Genomic DNA, 21,622 nt, shown 5'->3' with positions numbered 1-21,622 from the left:
CCTTTGTGACTTCTCAGATGCATTGCATCACCTATAGCTCTTCCATTTCAAAGCGTGTATTAAAGCTGTTTGCCACAGATGTGTGCTCAAAGATCCTTGCCAGACTTGGTTTCAGTAGCTCCATGGAATGACACGACAGCTGCTGCGAGGTGTCACCCTTCAGGTCCATGATCTGATCTGCTCCAGGATCCCGTCTGTCGTAGTACAGAGCCCACAGCAAAGTGACAGTGAGGATCATAGCCAGGATCTGCGTTACTCCAATAGAGATTCCGAGAAATCTCAGCACTTGCAATTGCTTCGTCCCCCTCAGAAAAGCGTACATTTTTTTACCGCATCCCTACAAAACAAAAAATAGATTGAAAACATTAGTCAGTATTATTTTGCTTGCAGTTCCCAAGGTTTAGCTCACCCTACCTAGTGCTGGCTTCTCTGGCTCCCCCAAAACCTCTCTTGCCTCTTTCAAAACATACTTTGAAAATTATTTTGTCTATTTTCTAATTGCTTCCATAATGCCATCTTTGAGTTTTCTCATACACTGAGAGTTCACTGCATGTAACACCTCCGAGAGACTTGTGCCACTCTTCAGTCAAGAAATCACTCAAAGTTGATCCGAGTTTCTAGCAACTACCACAGTTTTTTAAAGAAACTCAACTAATTTCGTGAAGGTTTAAAAGTCATTAAACTCTCTTAATCATCTTATTTCTCTCCTTAAGCTGCAGATCTTCAAGGTTGTCAATTATTTTAAGCTCCTTAGGCTTTTTCTACAAATAATACCACAATCTGAAGTTAAAACAATATTCTAGGAAAGATCTACAGACCTGCATAACCTCATCAGTGTTTCTCCCCACCTTTTCTTTTTCAGTGTTTTCTCTGGACTCATTATATGCCAGTTTATTAGTTCTGCAGAAAGTCCCCAGGGAGTAGAAAAATCATTACATTTCAGTCACCATCTGTGTAAGGATCATCAAAGGAGAATAACCTTTAAGGGAGGGCTCCTGACAAATTGCCAGGACACAGTGGGTACACACAGACTTTTCTTTAGTACTTGGTGGTGATGATACCACATGCATGTGGCATTACTTCTGCTTTTTATTCTTGAACTACAAGGATCTCCTCATTGGAAAAAACCGTATCTCCTTATGCTATACTCCGCCTACCTCCGTTATTCATAGACTATATTTTAACACTAGCTGGCTTAATTTCTGATCTGAATGTAGAAACTTCCCTGTCAATTATTCTGATGGTATTATACCAAGGGACAGTTTTACCTCATATCTTGTGCTGGGCTGCTGATACTTCAATTATTAATTACTTAATTACTTAAGCACACTAATGTCTAGAACATTAACTGCTGTGAGAGTAGCTGTAACAACCTGCCCTGCATCAGGCTCCACACAAACCCAAGCAGGCAGCTCTGCCCTGCTTCAAAGAGCTGACCATCCCCATGCTGCATTAGAAAGATGGTCACATATACAACCTCTGCAATTTTTTTACAGAATAATAATAGGTAATTACTTACACAGAAAAAATGTCTGATGAAACCTATGTTAAAACATCACAAATTGATGTTTCCCAGAAATGGAAATTTAGCCCTTTCCAAACCATCAGTGCACAATCCAGTTCGCTTACATGGTCAACCAATGACGGTACAAGGCTTCAGGAAAGCTCCCAAGCCCTTGTAAGGCAGCATGGATCCACAGACACCGGCTCTGGGAACTACAGGATAACAGTGCAAATGTAAGCCATGATGCTTGTTGCTCAGGAAAGGTGATGCCCAGTCTTTGAAAGGACAAAACATTGAAGAGAGGTCCCTTAGCTACTTTGGCCCATGCTTATTCTCTATTCTAAAATTTACAGGGCTTCACAGCACAGAAATCAAATGAAGGCAGCCACCAAAGGAAAAATGTAATGAACTGTATGGGATAACACCATGAGTACCAACAGGCATTGGTCTCAACAGAAGACATCAGACACCCATCAAAATGGACACAGTCTTAAATATGTCTTTTTTTGCATTTATATCCTCACAACATATTTCTTATAGCTTCTCCATGAAAAGAAAGCAACTGATCAAAGTGACAGAATCTGAAGGCAGGACATCATAAATAACACTTTTCAATTGCACTGAAATTCCTCAAAGCCAACAATTTCAAATGCTACAGTCCTGAGTGCATTTGATGAAAGGCCTTACAGAAATAATTCACACTGCTGTCAATATATTTTCATTTAGGATCTAAATAAAATTGAAGTACTATATCATAATTGTACCAGTGTATGTTAAAGGATCTCAATATCTTTTTTCCACTCATTATTTCACTGTGTCATTTTCTAAACATATTTTAGATATAGAACAAGGATTAAACATGGATACTTCGAAATTTGAAAAGGAAAGAAAAAACCCTGTAGCAAAAGCAATACAGTTGAACTTGATGAGGAACAAAAATTATAATGTTGGTGTCTTTTCTTCCTTCAACTAGAAGACATTGTTGTAATTACATTACTTTCCAAATTTGCTTTTAATTACAGAGAAAGTGGCTGCATTTTAATACTTTTGCTAACTTTAAGGGATGAAGGTACATACTGGTCACAATTTAAAAATGCTCAGCCACAGCAGTATTCAAATCCAATTCATTTGTTGCCTAGAGGAAACATCCATAAACAGAGAGCAGCAACATTAATGCCTGCATCTCCTGCCGTACAGACACGTAACTGAGACAAATTATGCCCAATCTAGATAGAGTGCCTCCCTCCACTTAATGATGTTCTTACAGTTCTGCTCTAATACACGTTCAAAATCAGTTTCAAATTTGAGATATATCCAGCCACCCCTCACATTCATGCATTTTATTTCTGCTTATGCAACACATTCATAGTTGGTAGCCTGCAATTAAGGAGTACATAAATATACTTTCCTTGGCAAAAGTAAAAGTTCGTCACTAACCAGGGAGCTCTTGTTGACTACTCAAAAATAGTGTAAAACTTTGCAGCAATCGTTCAGAAGAATTAGCTTCAAACACCTACAGAGCTATGGATTAAAGGCCTGATTCATATTTATTACATAGGCCATTTTATATTTCCAGTCTTAAAATGGAAACAGAGCATATATTTCTGATTTACTGCAACATCACAGAATAAGAACCAGATCTTAAATAAGGCACTTCTCAGAGCAGAAAAGATAAACCATTAGCATGTTCAACAGATCTGCTGTACATTCAGATTTTGAGTATACTCAAAATTATGCTAGAAAACAAAAGAAAAATACTGAACATGAAATTTTGATTTATCTAAAAATACCAACTTCTACCAATCATTTTATCTAGGCTACAGTTCCTGGTAACAAGGACAGGCAGAGCTCCCCTTGACCTCAGACCACAATCAACCTCCAAGGCCACTTCTGACACATTCCTCACAATGATGCTCTTTCCAAGGTCAGTCTGTTCCAAGGACACCAAAGGCGAAGTTCATCAGAATAAAAGCAGCCCAAGTAGACTAACACATTTGAAAAAAGCTTTCAAAATTCAGTAAGGGAAACGTGATTCCTGTGAAAAATACTCTCAACCAGAACTATAAGTAAGCCACTTTTCTTTCTACTAGTACTGTATTGTGAAGGATTCCAACTTAGACTACAGAAGTTCTGAGATCTTAGCAGAAAATTGCAGTACAGCTACAACAAAACAGTTTTATCAATCCCAACCACACCAAACTTCAGTTTTCTGAAGTACTACAAAGAGTTTTTCTAAAGTACCAGAACAAAGTATTTACATAAGCCAATTATAGGCTAGCAAGGCTAATCTTGCCAGGCCTCCTCTCAAGCCACCAGACCATGTAAGTTTGTTTTGATTCCCTTCCCAAAAAAGCTTTTCTCCTTCAATTCTCCAAAGCAGAATTCAGACAGATTAGCCCTGCAAGTATAAGTTGTTTTTGCATGATATTGATAAACATATTAGCAAGCATACTGTAACGAGCCTGTGAGACAACCCACAGGCAAGCACCATGAAAAAAAAAACAAAGTTTTGCTAACCAAACATTGTACATACCTCAAAAAGCAAAGGAGTACTTTTGTGGCTGGTAAACCAGAACACAGCCTGTCTCTCTTTGGAACAGATTCTGCAATAGACAAAACTGAATTTTTGCTAAGATTTGAATCAATCCAAAAAGCTCTGAGGTACACTAGGGGAAGAACCAGAAATGCGTCCTTCAGGTTTCTTTTAGAAAGAAAAGCCAGGCAGCCTTTTTTTTTAATCAAGTGGGTCTCAACAGAGCCTTTATGTTCTACATCATCATCATCTTTGGTTATTAATTTTCTCTAAGTAAAATCCAAAGAACCTGAATATACAAAGTAAGCAGAGAACCACTTTCCTAGAACATGGCTATAGGAATGAAATGTTAGCAGAAGAGATGGGATGAGGACACCTTGAAGCTTTGACAAGACACTCCAGTAACTAGCACTCCTTCTCAGAAATTTCTGAGCTTCCTGAGCTCAAAAACTAGTATTTATTGAGTGACACTGCTTACATACTCTTGCCTTTTCACATGAGCAGGAAGGACACTCCCACCAAATGAATGTTCTGCAGCCTCTATACATCTACACTCCTTGAGGGCTCTCTATAGCAGAGCTGGGCTGTATGGCATCAATACTGGCAACAGTATTACAAAAACAACCATTATCACAGAGTGAGCGACAGTTCGTTCTTCTTCAAGAACGTGTAAGAAACTGGCAGGTCCCAGAAGCAACCTGAATGGCTTTCCCATTCAGAGCCTGACACTTCTGAAGTTTGACCAGTGCTGCCTGTGCTGCAAACCTTGTCATAGGGCAGAAGAGGCTCTACAAGCAGCTGGCGGAAAGAAAACAGCCTCTGCCACTGTCTTCAAGGTTCCCCAGCACAGACTGCCCTTCGGAGGTACCTGCCTTTTGGCAGCTCTGCTTCTTCTCTTCCTAGTGAAAGCACACAAGGCCTAGGATGGACATCTGAATGTCCAGAATAGTTTGTATCGTTTCTGCTCACAGCATCAATGCAATACAAATCTAACAAATCACTTTGTGATTTTATTTCCCAAAATTTGATTGTTTCCTGGCAATAGCTAATATTCCTCTTGGCTTTTTTATACAGTGAATCTCCTCTGCTTCAGAGGTATCTCTCCAATGGCTCCTGAACAAAAGCAGTGTAATAGATTCTCATGCAGCCTATATTACTCTTAAAGCAAGCAAACGAAGAATGTATCACTTCTCAGATCCTTGTAACTACTTAAGTGAAACATGCTTTTGTCACTACTGGACTACCTGAACTGTTGGTCATTCTGATATTACTGGATGAACAATTAAAGGTCTTCAGAGATCTGTTAACATTAAAAAAAGTAGATAGCAAAGCAGTCTCCACACAAAGGTGGCAACATTTTTGTGAGAGCAGCTAAACAAGTTTTAGTAGAGAACATGTTTACTTGTTTTTATAATTTATACTCAACAACAGTAATGACTTGCAACCATGATCTCCTTTCTTACCCACTTTGAGTTCAAATAGGTCCTCTCTTGGTTTTAAGGCTTTTTTAATATATATTTTTTTAAATAATAATTCTGTAATGTAGTAGAGAGGAAGAGAATTTTCACACACAGTTTCTATGCATGCTCACAGCAGAGAAACTGAATTACCTGTTTCCTTGCATAAACCCTGTTAACAAGAAAGTTCTCATCTTCCAAAGGACTCCTCAAAAGCATCCTTCACTGTAAATACCACTTGAGTCCTCATTACCACAGGGTAAGTAGAATTTCTAAGTTTGGCAAGCTGGAGACTTGGACATTACATCAAAACTTTTTTTTTTTTTAATTGGAGCAAATTTCAACTCCAACCTAACCAATATAAAACAAATACCTCAATGCTCAAGCATATCTCAGACTCTAACTGCATTGCTACTAGCTTACCTCATTTCCAGGTAATATTGGGTGAGTTCTTACTTCCTTGCTTCCTTCCTCCCCCATCCCCTTCAGCATTAATAATTAATAAACAAATAAACACAATAAACACTTCCCATAAACACAATTACTCTACAAACCTTTCTGCTGCACTGCAAGTGATGAGTTTGGAAAATGACTGGGATCAGGAAGTACAGAAAAAGCCTTCCGAAATATCCACATTTTTCTTCTTACCTCCTGGTAAAGGTCACTGAGATCCTCATGATGTGCCTGCTTAGAGCATCCTGGGAACTCTCTGACACAACAGGAGTCAGGCGGCCAGTCCATCTCTGTCATTTCCAGCCAGTCTGTGAAGTATACCACCCCACAACATTTAAACTGCAAAGGAAGGATTAGCCAAGATCAGCAATAACGATGCTACTCCTTCATAAAAGTAGGTCATCTAACAAGCTAAATAAATTCCCATTAACAACTTTCAAAATATTTATGCAGGACTAAAAACACCTACAAGACTTTCCACCTATCTTCTGCTCTACTTTGACATAAAAGCAACATGAAAAATGTAATGCAGTGACCAATGAACACCTTAAAAACAGCTAATAATACTGCTTTGTCCTTAAAATCCCAACTGCTCCCCCTCCAAGGATGCTTCACAGAAATTGTCCTACCCTGTAATTCTGCTATCCTTACTACAAGGAACTGATACATGATAATTTCACATCAAAAGGGTGACTAATTAACAAATATACCTGTGGCTGAAGGAATTAGAAGGAAAATATGATTAAGGCCTTACTAGTGTGCACTATTTCTCCAGGGCTACAACTACAGACACATCTGTTGAAAACTAGACAAGAAAGAGCATAAATTTATCAGAATACAGAAGAAAGCCTAAAAAAAAAAAAGTGAAAAAAGTGAGCAAAAAGGTATAGAAATCACAAATGCTGAAAGAAAAAAGGAAAATGGAAGGAATGGGTATCATACTAAAATAAACACTGCAACAGAATGGAGCATAAAAGTAGGAAGTCTGGGTGCAAAGCAGATGAGCCATAATTGGCTATAAAAACCACCAGGACTAACAACCTGTCTTCTCTGCACAGCACACCAAGAGATTTAAAGGCAAACAACCAGACTACTACCTTCCTAGCTGCTTTCACATAAAAAAGGGCTGAAATGGCTACATAAGATTTTCTTCGGCACTGGATGAGGACTCGATGACTGAAAAAGAGCCTTGCTGCAGGAACAAGATGCTGCTTTGTTTCTGTCTGGATGTTCTCCAGTACCAGCCTGAGCATTTGTCATTCATCACCTGGTTCCTTTGACCCATGGGCTTGGGAACCTTTGCACCCCTTACATGCTTCAGAGACAGAGCCCAGTGTTGTTTCTTTTCTCACCCCGTTGTTTCTTCCTTCCCGACTTCAATTGACTCTTCCCATCTGCCTTGGCACATTCACATTTCTGGTGTTAGACCAGCAAGGGGGCTGGAGGGAAAATACATTTCCCATCTCTCTCAGGTGTTAAAAGATACAAAACAAAGAGCACAAAGCTGATCAGAGCTGAAGCTATAGGAACAAAATTGTAATTACATGTTTTTTCTTTAGGAATAAAAGCCCATAATGCTGACTGAAGAAGGGCCTCAACCATAGTGTCATTCAGGCATAAACCACATACCAGGCTCACACATCCACTGTCTTAGTTATGCATAGAGAGAATAAAGATAAGAGCCCACCAATTCACTAGGAGCTGAAAATGAGCCTTCTCAGTTCACTTTAAACTTTCCCCAAATAATTCTTCCAGTCAGAGATGGAATACAGGAAATCTAAATTCTAAAAGGAACTTCTCCCCTGGTGGAGTTAAGGCATGGTCAAATATTCATTTTAAAACCAGTCATTATGATGGCACTACAACAACCAGGAATATAAGAGACAGCTTTTAATTTATACAATTTTATACAAATTTATACATTTAAAGTAAGACACAATATCAGCTCCATTCAGGGAAATTGAGAACATTTGATTTATATTATTTCAGCTACAGAACAGGCACAAAAACTCTACCTGTATATGAAGGATTATTCCATTTCACAGAGCACTTGCAGGAGCCTGGGAGGGTGTTTAACCTCATGTAGTCCTCACTTTTAGGTTTCAATATAAATACAGACTAACCAAGTGCTGCCAGGAAATGTTTAAATAAACAGGAAATCTGCGCAACAATGATAGATTTCAACATTTCAACAAGAGCAGCACAATGACAGGCATTTAAAGAGTTCTCTTCCTGCATGTGAGTTATATTTGGAGTTAATGGGTTCTACCTTGGGCAATTTCGTGTTTTTGTAACACAATACTTCATTCTTTAAAAACAGTTCTGAATTTGAGTAAGCTAGAGGGCAAAGCTGTGAATACACAAGGAAGCTTTTTGGTTTCCTTCCTGTCCTCCCAGTCAACGGAAATAAAAACCCTGATCACTTTCTCAAACCTCAGCCAAAGAGGTAGCATTGGCATCTTCTTGGAAACTTCCTTTCCCATTTATTTCCAGCTAAACACATATCTTAACTATGACAGATTCATGAAAAAAACTAACAGAGCCTACAGGAAGGGGAGCACAGTTTAGTATTAAAACAGCATGTAGAAATTTTTTCTTTGCTTCAGTCTACCATTAAGGCTTGTCCTCAGGAATCCCAGACCTTGGAGGTAGGAGAGGAAGTCTGGAGAAAGGAAGACTTTCCCTAGGTTGAGGAGGATTGGGTTAGACAATGTTTAGGCAAGGCTGATACCCACAAATCCATAGGTGCCCATGGGATGCACCCACAGGTGCTGAGGGAGCTGGCAGAAGTTACTGCTAAGCCACTCTCCATCATCTTTGAAAAGTCATGGAGAACAGGAGAGGTGCCTGAGGACTGAAGGAAAGCCAATGTCACTTCAGTCTTTAAAAAGGGCAAGAAGGGACCCAGGAAAGGTGATAGCACAGCTCATTCTGGATGACATCTCTAAACGTGGAGAAAAAGAAGGTTACCAAGAGTAGACAACATGGATTCACCAAGGGGAAGTCATGTTTGACAAATCTGATAGCCTTCTACGATGGCATGACTGGGTGGGTAGATGAGGCGAGAGCAGTGGATGTTGTCTACCTCTACTTCAACAAGGCTTTTGACACTGTCTCCCACAACATCCTCACAGGTAAGCTTAGAAAATGTGGGTCAGATGAGCAGACAGTGAGGTGGATTGAGAACTGGCTGAACGGCAGAGCTCAGAGGGTTGTGATCAGTGGCACAGTGTCTAGTTGGAGTCCTGCTGCTAGCAGCATTCCCATGGGGTCAGTACTGCATCCAGTCTTGTTCAACGTACTCATCAATGACGTGGATGAAGGGACAGAGCGTACCCTCAGCAAATCTGCTGATAATACAAACTGGGAGAAGTGGCTGACACACCAGAAGGCTGTGCTGCCATCAGCAAGACCTGGACTTGGATGAGGGCTAGAGACCTGGGCAGAGATGAACCTAATGAAGTTCAACAAAGGCAAGTGTAGGGTCCTGCACCTAGACAGAAATAACCCCATGCATCAGTACACGTTAGGGGGTGACCTGCTGAAAAGCAACTCTGCAGAGAAAGACCTGAGAGTCCTGGTGGACAAGAAGTTAATCATCAGCCACCACCTGCACTTGAGGTCAAGAAAGCCAATGGCATCTGAGGGTGCATTAAGAGAGTGTGGTCAGCATGTTGACAGAGGTTAACCTCCCCCTCTACTCTGCTGTGGTGAGGTCACATATGGAGTACTAATTAGGGGACTGAAGCATCTCCCATACAACGAAAGGCTGAGAGAACTGGGTCTGTTTAGCCTGGAGAAGAGAAGACTGAGAGGGGATCTTACCAATGCTTATAAATAACCAAAGGATGTCAGAAGAATGGGGCCAGACTCTTTTTCAGTGGTGCCCAGCTACAGGACAAGGGGCAACGAGGACAAACTGGAGCACAGAAAGTTCAAGCTGAATATGAGGAAAAACTTTACTTCAAGAGTGATGGAGCACTGGCACAGGCTGCCCAGAGGTTGTGGAGCCTTCTTCACTGGAGATACTCAAAACCCACCGGGACGTGTTCCTGTGCAACCTGCTGTAGGTGAACCTGCTTCAGCAAGGGGGTTGGACTGGATGATCTCCAGAGGTCACCTCCAAACCCTGCCATTCTGTGAAATGTTCATTTTACTTTATCTGCGGATTTTTAATTTTATATACATCATATTCTTACAGTTGTAATGATCTTAAATTGTGATGGTGTCCTAACCTTACTGTCAAAGGAGAAGACAGTGTTAGCAATTTAACTGAATTTAGTAGCATTCTTTTTTGAGTATTTTAGTGTCTTTAGGCCCTACAAAAGCTCAGGAGTTGGAGATCAGTGATAAGAGACATCAGTACACAGAGTTTCACATGAAATGAACTTACACTTATTTACCTATTCACTTAAAAACCTTTTCCTTCAGCAGATGAGTAACATTTACTGAGCATATATTACTTCAGCTCATGATTTAACTGTTGTCTTACCTCCCTCTGGAAGAAATTCCAAGCATAGGTCAGCCATTGGTACCTAGGTAGGCCATAATTGGTCATCCTGGCTTTCAGTGTGATCATATCAGACCACTGCACTGGAACCTGGAGCAAGGAACAAGAAGTGATTCATACAAGAGATCAGTTGGCTGAGGCCCCAAAGCCAGAATTCCATCTATTTTGAGATCCTTCCAGAGCAATAACCAAACTAACCTTGTATTCAAATACTACAGGAAAACGTGTGCTTCAAATTTAGTTATTGTACCTTTATAAGCCTTTATTTATCAGGAAAAAGTTTTTTGTATCCTTTGCTTACAAATCAATACATGCTGGAAAAGGCGCTGCATTTTAGAGAGATTCAGAGATAGTTTGGTACAATTTGGTTATATAATTACCAGACTTTTTACCTGACATGAACTTCAAGTAAGCCCCACCCCAGTCATCAGCTGGTGTTCCTCATTATCAGACCTTGACCCTCAGTTAGTAATTTGTTAGAAACAATAGAAACGAGTGCTATGGCACCTGGCATACAATGCAGCTAAGAACCAAGGTAAGATACTAACTTCTGCTCGGCAGCACAAATTTCAGTGTGCCAAACTAAAACAAGGAGCTGTGGACTTCGCAGTTGCCCTTCTAGCCACACATTTCACTCATGCCGAGTTCTGCCTCATTCCCATTAGCCTCAATAGTCATGGTGAAAGAAATCACAACTGCAATATCAGCTTTCATTTGGAGGGTGGGGGAGCCAAGTTGCTCCAGTGGCTGTGAGTGAGCAATCCCATTCAATATGGAGTGAACAGTAAAGGCATTCTGCAAGTAGCAACACACATTATCTAAGAAGAAAAGATTATCACAGTACTTCAAGGAGCCTGGTCTTTGTCATGCCAGATGCTCTATAAAAACACAGGGAAAATCACTGCCTGACTGACCCCATAATCCAAACAAGAACATTTGATAATACTTCATTACCACTGCTAAGTTATACGACAGTTTTGATGCCCTGGTAAAGATCTGTGTATCATGAATATGAATATACTAATAATATCCCAGAAATTTAACAAACCTTTCACTTAGAAAAATTTTTATTTCTTAAGCTGCAAAGCATTGAACTCACAACTGTCCATGTGAAAAGTGTTAGCAGTAGAGTACCTAAAATACTTAAAAACAGTATCAGAGAATATTTCTGTGACAAACATTTACATTGGTCACTATAATAAAATAATTTGGTTTTGTACTCAACGCATTTCTCTTTCTACTGTGTTGGGAGTTAGCACTCTGCTTTCCTTGGATAATATTTGATATTGCTGCAAGTATGCTCATATTTGCTAGACTATTTTTTATTATCTTATTTGAGTTGAAAACAGTCCAACGTTATGTACATAACACAAGGCGTCCAACTTCTTTATGAAAACAATGGAAAGCGGGGAAATAAAAATTAAAAAAATCAAGAAGTGTGAGAGGGAAATTAAAAGCAAATTAAAACAAACTATGCCCACTGTAGGAAGGCAATTTGAATTCTGGAACTGAGGAGGGATACTGAAATCTGTGTGTTTGACTGGTCAAAGAATGTCAACGTGTCAAACTAGGGACATCAATGTACCTATTAAAAAGCTTACCCTCAGCTCGTGCAGTAGCAAACAATACGTGATGCATTTGTTTAGCTACACACCAACACTTCTGTAGCATGTAGACATAAAACCAGAAATGTTGGTTTGATTTTAGCATAAGTTCCATAAAGCTCAGTTTTCTGTTCAGATCTATTTAATCATTATTATTTTTCTAATGAGTAACAAAGCTTGACCAATGCCCAAGTAAGCAAAGAACCCACACTGGCTTTTTGTGGGTGGATTAAATTAGTCATGAGGTACACTTCACACTGAGAGCTATCATGAGCTGGAAGGAAAGTTGCTTATACAAGGACTCTTAGAGTAACTTGTGCACATGCCAAGGAGAGCCCATATTGGAGGCGGTTATCTCTCAGTGACATTTTTTACAACATCACCCACCCACCTACACTAATGCACAAGGGGCTCTTGTGATTTCATGCTATGCTGAAACCAATGTGATATCTGGTCACTCCCATGGATGTAAGAGGGAGAATTCTTTATCAGGCAGAGGAGACAGCACACTCCAGGGAAGTGACCTGCACAGGTATGAAAGAACGACTGAAACAACTGTGCTTTTCCAGACTGCCAAAATCCCCAGGGGTCTCAGCAACAGGAAACCTGAGTATGGCCCACTTCATCACACAAAGAGCATTGAAAGGGAACAAAGGGAACAAAAAGAAGAAATCAGATAGAAAAGAAAAAAAAACCCACATGATTTCAGGGATGAGGAATAAGAAGAATAAAGGGAGAGAAAAAGAGAGGGGGAAAAAAACAACAGTTGCCAAAGTGATTTTTGTTTGTTTCTTCTATTTGCATGTTCACGTTCATACTCTTGAACTCTTGGGAGAGAGAGGAAGAATCAAAGGAGAGTGGAGTATCCGGGTCTACCATGACCCGCTGCAGAAGGTGCAGACATGGAGCTCAGCACTACTTCTTTTGGCAAAGGGGCACAGGGACAGCTGTGCTTTTTTCTGGAGGGATGCAGTGTCACCAGTGTCTTAACACATTGTAGGGCTACGTCAGCTTGTATAAAACTGTCCCTGGTTTGGGTTTCAGTGGCATAGCAGGTAACTGAAAGCTTGAGGGGCACACAAACACACACCCATAACTTCAGATTCTCTAACTGAATGCTGAAGGCTGGAGAAGGCATGTACCAGTGCACCAAAGGCTATGTTATTTCAGGCAGCTTCAACTGACAAGATTTCTGTAGAAAGACAAATGTTACTCAGAAGCATCATCCTCAGCAAAAGCCCCACAGAGGGCAGCTGTGCCCATAGGATGAGGCATGCCTCTCATCTGCGTTCCCAATTTTAATATGCATCAACATAAGCTGACATTTAAAGTAAAGGGATAGCCTTAATCGCTGTTATACTGGAACACTGCTCTGGAATCTGCACACCAAGGGAATGAATGCTGATGCAAAGTGCTGCCATGGAACTGCAGACTTAAAATTTGCCAAAAATTCCTTTGGTCCCAGTACCATGTACATACCAAGAAGGCTCCTTCCCATCTTACTGCAATGTAATTGCTACACACTGTTGGAAAGATTAATATATGGGGCATATCTTGGCAGTTCAGAGAAAATATTTGTCCGTCTATTCATAAAAAGGTACCAGACTAAGCACAAGACATAACGACATAGCAGCCAGAAGAGTAACAATTCAGTTTAATTTCTGCTCAACACTTACCCATTTTCTTGTGTGATGATTACAGATCTTCAGTTTGAAAATTAAAGGTTGGTATAGCTATAAAAGCTAGACAGAGAGAAAACCTCTTCACAAGTTTACAGAAGAGTGTTTTATAGCCAAGACATGTTTTTCTTAAAACCGGCATTTATAGCTTGTGGAGGCAGTGTGAAGATTTCGGCAGACAGCAAGTCCTCTATTGAAGGAACACACTGTCTGTTTACAACATAGTACACTCAGCTATAGCTCTTCAAAACATCAAGAACTTCTGAAGCAAAGTCCCATCACATTCTCAAAATACTTATCTTAAGCCTGCATTTCATACTTTATCCTAAAAATTTCCATTGATCTCAATGAAAACCTGCCTAAGCAAGAATTAACTAAAACTAAAGTCTTTAAATCACAGGCTACAGGATTTGGGTCTCAAATACAGAGCGGGTGGAGAGAAACCCAGAGAGTACCTTCCAGACAGACAAGTTTTCCCAGAAGAATTCTCTGATTAAAAAAAAAACCCAAACAGTCACATGAAATGAGACTGTTGGAATAATGAACAAACACTACAGCATTAGAAAACAGCCAGCTAATAGAAATCTTTGTTTTCTTCTGTTGAAAAAATGCAGCCTCCTTTTCTGACTCACCGTTACTTCCTGCTCATAGGTCCAAACACCACAGGCCAGTTCAACACAGAATATTACAAGCAAGCTTCCGAAGTACTGCAGAAAACAGAATTGTCTTTGTTAGGCTGTCAGGTTAACTTTGAAAAAAAAAAAAAAGACTTCAAAATATTAAAGGGCATCTCAAAACTTCATTAACTTTTCACGTGACTGAAGACATGGAATCTGAAATAAATTTTTGTAACCAAAATATGAAAGATTCACACAGCAAACTTTCTAAAATTTTAAGTTATGTGACATGTCATACTGACTGAACACGAAGCATCTGAACATTACCACTGGAAAACAAACTCACTCCCTTGTTTCTCAAGAGTACAAACTGCCATGACATATTATGCTAAAACACTTGTGAGGAGGAAAATCTTTTTTCCCCTCATATATGTGAGAAAAAGAAATATTTTGTTCAGTTCTATCCATTTAAGCAACATATCCAGATTATGTTAACAGACAAAAAAGGGGGAAAAAAAAGAATAAAAGAGAGATAATTGACAAGATGAAAACAAACAAGGCTCTTGAAAGCTGTGATCTTATGAAAGTGATTTAGGTATTAAAGGTCAGGCATAAATGTGTAAGTATTTATTGAGGTGGATTGAAATATCTTTATCCATTACAAGATCCAACCCTTTAACTATTTATAAATAGAAAACATGTGTATAAATGAAGAGGCTGTACAGGTCTTGGAAATGATAGTTAAAAAAAACCCTGGTAGCTACAATTAAAAAAGAGCAGGACTATCTTCTGTATAGCATCAACAAACCCTTTTTGAACTGCAGGGTAAAGCAGCGTGGAAATTAAGACTGCTTTAACTGGTGGTGTCTATTAAAAGTACTCCATTTATTATTATTTACTTAAAGCAAAGGTATAGTTCCATTCATTCTCGACTTCAAACTTTCTTCCATGTCAGTGGACTGACTTCCTCCTTATTGCAAGGCTTAAAAATACAGTCTTCATGGATTTTAATTTTATTTAAAAATCAAAGAAACACCATCACAATACAAAATAGAACAGACTAAATACATAATTCCATTAGCAGGATACATACCAAAAGGCTTCTAGTTTAGTTATTTAATTCTGGAATGCATTTATGACAAGTATATTAAAAAAAAAATCCATCGATTTTTTTTCTATTAAAAGGTCAATATGCTGTATTATTTAAAATAGAGAATATCAATCCACAAGTGTTTGGATTTAAGTCATCTACACAGGATCTTTTTCATCCACCCTGTCTGGAACTGAGTAATTCACAGATACCTTAGCAGCTACTGAACAGCATCTTGCCCTAACTTCTGCTTGCTGATGAACTCTAACTCCCTGATTTAGGTTTGCAGATGCAAACAGCCAAATTAAAAATGTGAATTTTCAAGAAAAACCTGTACTCACATCTTCCCTCCCACAAAAGTCTGTTCAATGAAGATGGTGTTGAAAGAAAAGCTCCTGTTTTACTCATGTCTACCACATTATGTTCCACCTTCATAGTCATTATAGCTGAACAACACATCCTTACAAATGAACACCGTAAGCACACACAGAGCTCCAGTACAGGCCTTCAATAATCAATACATTCATTCTCCAAAGGTCCAAAAGAGGAAAAAAAATATTTGAGTTGTATCTTGAAAGAAAAACTATGCTTTTTCTAAAAACTAAATTCATGAACTTCTAGGCAATGTATCTGCTATCACAGTAGTGCCTGCAAGTTATGCAAAGGGTTATTTAAGAAAACATGGAAATCTACTTTGAAAAGTATCCTTCTTTTGAAGTGTAAAAAATGCCACATGCTTTAGCTCTATTAATTCATGTGAAAAAATTGTTACGGTTAATGACGACATTTTTGAGAGGGAGAACAACTGAATGTTTCAGTGAAAAGTGAATTTGAGTTCTCAGCTGTCAAAGATTTCAGTGGTTTTCTACTCTAATTGAATAACAAGCCTGGGACTACCTGCTATCCCCAGACCTTTTGTAAAACTCACTGATCATGGTGAAAGTGATACATCTGGGGGTGTACATGTGGCACTCTCTGGAAAACTCTTAATTTGCAGTTCCTTGTATAATTTCATTTATTCACCAACCTTAACATTTGAGACTTCTTCGTTTTTGTCAGCACATAGTTAAGAATGTTTCTGGTAGCAACTGAAGATAGAAAAGCCAAAACCAAGATATTTTTTTTTCAGTTACTGAATATAGCCTGGGATAGAAAACTATTTAGCCAGATTCACTCATAAACCACTCCTAGGTCTGCCAGGAACTGAGCACTCCTGACTCTGGGTACATCTGGACACATCAGAATGCTGCAGAATCAAGCCATCTGCCTTGAGAAAGTGCATCTCCCATCTATGAGGCAAAGGAAAGAAAATGACCCAAAGGATTTACACACATGAAAGCCCATTCTTGAAAATAAGCAACTGCAGGCACATCAAACCCACACAGGAACTTCAGTTTCACTCTGCTATTGAAGGGGAATATTATATCCCTCTCTAAATGTAGTGGTTAGCAAAACAAACAATTATTTAAATTTATTATCCCTAATTTCCATCTTCCAAATACATAAATTTTTACTGGCTTCAATGCTTATTCCTTGTCCCCAGTTAAACTCCCACAGGAGTCTGAATGTTAAATGCATCTTTCTGCATTTATACACTTCCGCTTTTTGCCAAAAATGAGGATTTGATTTTGAAGCAAGGCTTAATGTTTCTTCCTATGGGCTGAGCAGCTACATTTTATAAAGAAAAGTAACTCATTAAGAAACACCATTGTGCATTACACCCAAAACTGCACCACCAGGTCACTGATACTACCTTGTACAGCACACCTCCCTCAGATACTGTTGGCCATTGCCAAGGTATTTTCTACTGATTTTTTTCTTTTTAATGTCAGGAAGAGGGTAGGCTAGGGAAGGCACAGAAGGGAACAAACCGTTCTGGAAAAATATCTACAGGTTACTATAAAATAAAAAAAATCTACAAGCACTAATACAAAGCCACAATCACTTCAATAACTAGAAATCTTTTACATGGCAAATCCTACAGACTTTTGACATTTCTCTTTTGCAGGCAATTTGTAATCACATCATTCTCTCTGTAGTCAGACTATGCAAAGTTGTCAGAAAACCGAAGCCTTCGTCCTGTTACAAACCTGGCAGTCAGTTTCACTGAAGGATTTTTTCCTCCAGCAAGGCTGTGAAAAAGCTGAAGTGTTGCTTCCTTGAGAGAAGCTAAACAACTGAAATTGGTTGGTAGAAAACACTCTTTTCAGAGTAACAAATCAAAATAAAAATATTTGCCAAAGGAGGAAAAAAATGTAAATGAATAATACAGCATACATTTACTGTTTCTCACTAAGTCACAGACACACATGTGGTCAAGATCCTGAACTTCAGCACCCCAACAGTGTCAAATGGATGTTGTCAATTAGCAGGAGCTGGGTCTCTTGTAACTACCTTGTAAAGGCTGCTCACCACCACAGGCCACAGGGGAGAAAGGAAGGAAGGCAGGCAGTTCAGTAAAGCAGGAGCTCTTCAACAGGAGCATCTCCTCTAATAGCTGGAACCTTGCAAAGCACCTGGAATTTTTATGCAGCAATGAAGGGATATGCGTGAGTGACTCCATCCCCAGAGCACAGAGCTGCTGCGTTAACAGCCTGTGGAGGCTTAAACAACTGCATTTATCCAGCTTATCATTCCTGAAACAGAAGTGAAGGAACTGGGGACAATGGCGTTCAGGAGAATCCTTTTCTCCTTACTTTCTTGTGCAAAAGAGAAAACAGGAAAGAAGTGGGAACAGAAACAAAGTCATTACCATAAAAACCCCGTTCAGAAAGATGTAGAAAATACAGAGGGACAAAGGGTCAAGGGAAGGTATGAAAGATACTCCCTATGTAATTACCAGACCCTGTTCTGCTGGAATACTCACCATTTCATGCAGGCACAAAAGTGACCACAGGTGACATCTTCATCCTGCCCTGAAACCCCCAACACAGAAACCACACACATCAAGAGCACGGAAACCCAGCACAATGACTACTACCTACTAGCACAGACACACAGGTCTCCCTTTGGTCTGTCACAGCTGGGTTTGGTAGTTTTTTTGCCAATGACTTACAGAATCATAGAATCATTCAGGTTGGAGAAGATGTTTAAGATCATTGAGTCCAACCGTAAACCTAAAATTGCCAAGCTCATCAATAAACAATGTCCCTAAGCACGACATCTACACATCTTTTAAATACCTTCAGGCCTGATGACTCAACCAAACCTTCCCTGGACCTATGGAAAGCCTCAACAGCATTCAGCTACTGCAACCTGTAAAATCAGGAGACTCTCTTGATCCACTTTGTACCAAACATAGTACGATTATTTTGTCTGCAGTTTGGAAGTGCGATTTGGAAGCAAGAGTCTAGGCAACCTGCAGAAACATGAACTGAAACAGGGTTCTCCAGCAACTCAAGTTTCATCAGAACTAGAAAGGCACAAGAGGGGCTTATTTATCTTACTCCTCTCTCAAACGTTTTGTTATGCATGCTGCATGATGCTCCCGTTACTGGGATTAGGACCTTATTTCATCTGTTCTGACAGCTTCCTAGTTAACTACTGTCATCCTAGAAAACCCAAGGATACTTCACAGTCTACTAAATTTATCCCTAGAGAACAAATATATTCCATCACACAATATACTCAAAATATTGGTGTCTTCTTAAGCCCACTGCCAGACAGTGAGAAAGCAAGAGGGCATTCTGTATATGAAAGGCAATGGAAATGGCAGTCAGGGGCTAATGATTAGAGTCACAAGTTGCAACATGGTGAAGAAAAGTGAAAGCGTGGGGGATGATGCAGGTTTTGAAAAATATGGTCAACAAGACTGTAGAAATCCTTCCATTTTTGAGCAACTATGCCTTTCTTTGAAGGATCAGCCTACTTATTAATGAATCATCATTCATATGCTCTGTATTTCATCTAATAAACAACTTTTTTCAAGCTTTACTGCTCTCCTCCCAAGTGTTTTTCTTTTCTCCCAGAAGATACAGAACTAATTCTACCCCACCTCCCTGACTCAAGAAAAACCACCACTCTTATGTCAGAGCAAATGAAGAGCAGCTGATCAGCAAGCCCAGGCTCCCAGACTTGCAGTCTTGTGCTCACACCACCTTCTTGGGCAACATGGTCCATATGGCAAGAGAGGCAAGGAAAGCTCTGCGAGGAAAGGGCAGGGGCTGAAGGAGATTCCAAGGGTAAGGCAGCTGCAGAATAAAACCTTACGGGAATCTCTAAAAGATCAGAGTATATGGTATGTAAAACAGATGCCAGAAGATTTTAAGAGGGTTGTGCACAGCATTCCCTAATGGCCTGAGAGCATCAGCCTTGTTCTTCTGAGGGCCAAGCCATCCAGATATCTGTCTGCACCCCGAGAAATGTCAGATGACCACCACTGCTGGGTCACCAATGGGAACCAGGCTCTTTCTGTGCAAAACCTATTAAAAAGTCCTTCATCCCTCAGTAAGTTACAAGCTATGGTTCCCTTGACTTTTGTTACAGTTTAAAAACTAACAAGGTTATTTTAATGATTAATCCAGCCATGTTTTTTAAAAATGGAGCAACACTCATTAAACAGTCAGACAAGCTGCACGGAAAATTGAAATCCTCTGTTTATCCACTCCGGCAGCACAAACTTTCCCCTGCCCCCTCTTCCTCCATCCCCAGCTCCCTCAGCCCTGCCCTGAAGGGATTAACAGTTCATTTGTCATTCTGATTTAAAATTTGGTTTACTTGCTTGACAACACAGAAATCTGTGAGAAACACAGCCACGAGTCAACAAGGAAATGGGCCGAAACCACCAACTTACACCATTAGCTACTGAATGCCATCCAGTTCTTCAGAATAAATACATTCCACAGCAAAATGATCAAATATCTCTATTATTTTAATTATGGTTTCCCAGATTACCATATTTTGTCAATCTGTACAAAGTGTCTTAATGCCTGTGACCTTTGCAAAGTCCAAGTTTGATATAAATAATTATCATTTTTTCCAAAACCTTTACAACCAATTTTCTGAATCAAAAAAACCTTTGTCAATGAACATTTTAACTTTCTATGGTATGTGTCCAAATTCTTTTGATTAACCCATTCACTTTTTTATAAACTAAACAAAATAATTTATGAATAGTTAAAACTTTGTTCACATTCTTGATTCTTCTATGAGATACTGATGAATTTTTACTTTAACTGTTAATCTTTGCTCATATAAGGAAACAGGTATTACCTTGGAAATAAGCAAATGCACACTTCAGAAAATTATTAGGATTTATTTGCCCAAGAGTCAACTACCTCATGTCAATGAACTCAAAGGAATAAGGATCATTGCAAGGTCATGGCAAAGCACTGAACGGGACACAGGTAAAGATCGATATTAGACTATAATTTCCTCAGGGCTTCCAATATTCCCCTCCCCCATCTCTTCCCCTTATTTCAAACACAGCACCCCTCATCTCTCTACCCCCTCTTTATTCTCTACCAAGGAAATTAAACACAATAAAAATGCTTCTTTGGTCAAGAAAATCCTTTTTCCTTGTAATGCAGACCAATTCAGTGCTGATACACAGAATAGCTCTGCCTCAGTACGTCTCAAAACACTTCAAACATTTACTATTCTGAGTGAAGTAGTGCTCTTAGATATAAAATTCATACTGCAGCCCCTGTGCACACAGCAAGGTGTCTCTGTGGTTAATTAGTCAAAAGGGCAGTATTAGGCAAGAGAGAGAGATTAATTTACCTGACAGGACATCCACTTCATACTCTGTTTGTGGCCACAAGAATGCAGTTGAACCACAGCATCCAGGCATGCCCCCACCAGTGAGGCTGGGCTGCGTTTCAGACAAGACACAGAGGTTTGGCTGGGCTTTCTGTTTACTCATTTACTCCTTAGTCTCAGGGACTCTCCCATTCCTTATTCCTTCCAGCAGGGGAAAAAAAATGCTGGGCAAACAAGCAACAAGAAAAGAGAAGCTGGGACAGAAGGGGAAAAAAAAGCACTATGGCAGCAAGACCACGTATTATCTCAGCAATGCCTCATCTTCTTTTCTCAGTCAAGACACAGCATCCCTTATTCCCATCCTGGTATGACACCCAGCTCTCTAGTCTCAACAACCCCAGTTCCTTGAACCTACTGTCATATGAGTACCTGTCCTTTCAATAGCTTGCCAAGTCTTGGGAAACGGGAGAGGTGC

General features: G+C 39.6%; 1 protein-coding gene across 1 annotated transcript; it reads right to left on the bottom strand.

Moving 5' to 3' along the window:
* On the bottom strand, positions 1 to 14,463 carry TSPAN12 (tetraspanin 12). Its single transcript, XM_010187529.1, has 4 exons — positions 14,373 to 14,463; positions 10,440 to 10,547; positions 6,143 to 6,286; positions 1 to 337 (listed from the first exon to the last, which is right to left on the bottom strand). Exons 2-4 carry the CDS (start codon positions 10,524 to 10,526, stop codon positions 32 to 34), a joined length of 537 nt encoding a protein of 178 aa, XP_010185831.1. The 5' UTR covers positions 10,527 to 10,547; positions 14,373 to 14,463; the 3' UTR covers positions 1 to 31.
* Between the last annotated feature and the right edge of the window lie 7,159 nt (positions 14,464 to 21,622).

This window comes from Mesitornis unicolor, unplaced genomic scaffold (genome assembly GCF_000695765.1).
Source record: "Mesitornis unicolor isolate BGI_N332 unplaced genomic scaffold, ASM69576v1 scaffold27856, whole genome shotgun sequence".
Classification (NCBI taxonomy): Eukaryota; Metazoa; Chordata; class Aves; order Mesitornithiformes; family Mesitornithidae; genus Mesitornis; species Mesitornis unicolor.
Note: the sequence above shows the minus strand (reverse complement) of the source record. Positions and strands in the feature narration are given on the sequence as shown.